The sequence below is a fragment of the Atta cephalotes genome (genome assembly GCF_000143395.1).
Source record: "Atta cephalotes unplaced genomic scaffold scaffold00019, whole genome shotgun sequence".
NCBI classification, from domain to species: domain Eukaryota; kingdom Metazoa; phylum Arthropoda; class Insecta; order Hymenoptera; family Formicidae; genus Atta; species Atta cephalotes.
In genome coordinates this window covers 1,021,150-1,024,011 of record NW_012130083.1, presented here as the reverse complement: position 1 = coordinate 1,024,011, position 2,862 = coordinate 1,021,150, and the positions used below count along the sequence as shown (strand labels likewise).

The window sequence follows — 2,862 nt, the reverse complement described above, 5'->3', positions numbered from 1 at the left end:
CTGAAGTAAATTTAATTAAAATACTAATCGTCTTAATTATATATATATATATATATATATTTTTTTTTTTTGAAATACATAATTATTTTATACCAGTCAATAAATAAATCTGTGTATTGATCAAGCAAAGATAAATAAGATTTTAGAATATACCTTATTCCAAATGTTAAAAATTAAATTCGTTTATAAACGTACCTGACGCAGAGCTGCACGAATAGCGTGATGGCCCAAGTCACCTCAAGGAAGAAAATTATACCCGACGCCGCACTACAATCGAAAACACACGAAAATTAACAGACAAGGAGATCAAATACGACATAAAACTTCACATACCGTCGATGAAACGTATGCTACAGGCTTGCTCTACCCAGACAACTTGCGTGTTTAAAAGACGTCATAAAATCATCCTCCCAAGAAACACATAAAAATCAACAGAAAATTAAATTTCATTTTGATTCAAACATTTTCTGGCGAGAAATCGATGTCGACAACATAGTCATCTCTTTGTTGCTACTGAATGACAAAAAGATCACTTTGCACTAGTCTCACAAGTGAAAGTTTTCTGGAAGTGTGCAAAGGCATCATTTCCTGCTATCCATCGTGTGTCTATCGAGTTGGATTGTATCGAAAATTTTACTGTTAGTTTTGTGAACATTTTTTTTATGTCCCCATCAAATCTAATGATAAAAAATCGTTATATTGACTTTTAATTATATTTAATTATTAACTAAAATAAAATGTATTTCTTGGGATAAAGATATCTTTGATCTAAGATGTCTAAAAGGTATTTAAAAGGCAACATAAAGAGGTCTTTTAGACAACGCGTGTTATTTAGGAATTACAATATATTGGATGCGATTAAGAAGAGAGCAGCATCAAGTTTATAATCCCTACAAAAATGCACACCATGTACAGCTGTTTCTCGCAATAGTAAATGAAAGTATAAATAAAAGAACAATTCCAAAAAGTTTTTATTTCAATGTTTATATCAATTTGTATCGCGGGAATGCTGATTCGATTTTGTCGCAATGACTCTCAATAGTGTAAGGACGACTTGTTCCCAAAAAAAATCGGATTCTTCCTCTCGCATAGTCGCGCGTAATCAATGATTAAAAACGCGCTGACATAGAACCGCGTAAAAAATGTAAGACATCTCTCTCAATTTCCACTTTGCGAGATTCTCCGTGGCGCCGCGCAGTTGGATAATGCCTGAGAAAAATTGCAATGGACTGGGATATTTTTATTTTTTTGCGCGTCTCGCTTTGTTGTTCATTGTATGCGCCTCGGTGAAACGTGGCTACGCGAGGGAATCTAATCAAACGCTATCGCTCTCTTGTGCATCGCAATTGCATCCAATATAATTTTTGCAGTTAAAACCCATATTAAAAAAAAAACTAAATCTTAATGTACATTTCTTTGAATAGTACTAACTAAACATTTACTTTCAGAAAATTAATTTATCCGGAATCTAAAATTATTATTCAAAAAATAACAGTTAAATCAAATTAATTTTTTATCAAGTAAATTTTTATATCAAATAAAAATATATTTTAAAAAAATGTATTTATATTTAAATATTTACTTAGAACTATTCAAATAAATACCTTTTTTTAATTTAGTAGCTTTTTTTCAGTACAATGTATTGCAAACGTATCATTGTCAATAAATCAAGATGTGACTATTTAATTGAATCGATTTTAGACGACCCGCTATAAGGAATTGGGGACGAAATTTTTATTTATAATTTTATTGCACTGTGCAAAATATTTTTCTTCTTAAAATTATTTTACTTCATATTGTGGAAACCATAAAACTGCGGAGTTGTAGCTAGAATATTCTATAGTTCTAAAGTAAGTAATGAGAACCTTTAAAATGCGAGCGAAGGGAACGCTAAATCCTATTAAAAAAGTTGTAGGTAAAAAAGTTGATATATGTATGAGCCAATATATGTATCGTTTGTGATCTGTCAACTTTTCCATTTTCTCTATGGCCGAATAAATATTATATTTACGTCTTAAAGATAATCTTGCTTCGACATCGCACTTCCGTTACCAATAATCAAATCAGCCCCAAATTAGATCTCTCGGGGACAAATCAAAAGTAGATTACCCGACGAGCAAAGATGATCGGAAAGATTTTCAAGCGTCATTCATCGTATGTCGTTAATTACGTGCTAGCGTCCAATGAAATGGGATTTTATCCAGGAATTGTAGATAAAGCATCACGGTTGAAATTACGCAAAGCATAATAATCCACGAGTAATGAGGAGTAACGTTGCGTATAAATTAGATTCTCGTGTTCAGCCTTTCACGTTAAGTTAAAGTTTAGTTAAAACCAGAATATTATTGTGTCCAATCAATAATTTCCGTATACCTAAATATTTTGTTGTTTATACAGCAAAAAAAACTCGAGGAAATAACTCGCTCGTAATAAGTTTTGCGGTAGAATTCAAAAGTTTCAATTATTCTCGTCAGATTGTCTAAAGCTGTCGGATATCCCTTCATTCACAGACTTTCCGTGAAAACTTCGCGAAACGTCAGCAGTCGCGACTCAGTATTTTTCAACGTCGAACATAGTTCTGGGTCAGATAAACGATTGTTCTGTACGGAAAGAAAGCATTCGTTAGCAGTAGACGCCTTTCGGACGAGTTTAACAATTTCGAAATACAGTCGCGAGCAACAGTCGTCGAACAAATGACGACAAATCCGCCATCTTCAGCAAAACGGACAGATATTAATCGTTCCGACGAGAAAACGGTGAATTAAGAGGAACAGACGGGAAAAAACTCTGCTCATAAAATCGGACGTTGCCCCGTTTAAATGAAAGAAGCCTCGGCTTCGAGAATTTCGATATATATATATA

At 33.1% G+C, this 2,862-nt stretch overlaps 1 protein-coding gene across 1 annotated transcript in view; it reads right to left on the bottom strand.

The window, feature by feature from the left end:
• Positions 1–2,862, bottom strand: part of LOC105619154 — a 29,141-nt gene that overhangs the window by 5,366 nt on the left and 20,913 nt on the right. The window contains exon 3 of the mRNA XM_012200684.1: positions 196–267. Within this exon, the coding sequence (XP_012056074.1) occupies positions 196–267 (72 nt within the window). The remainder of the gene's footprint in view (positions 1–195; positions 268–2,862) is intronic.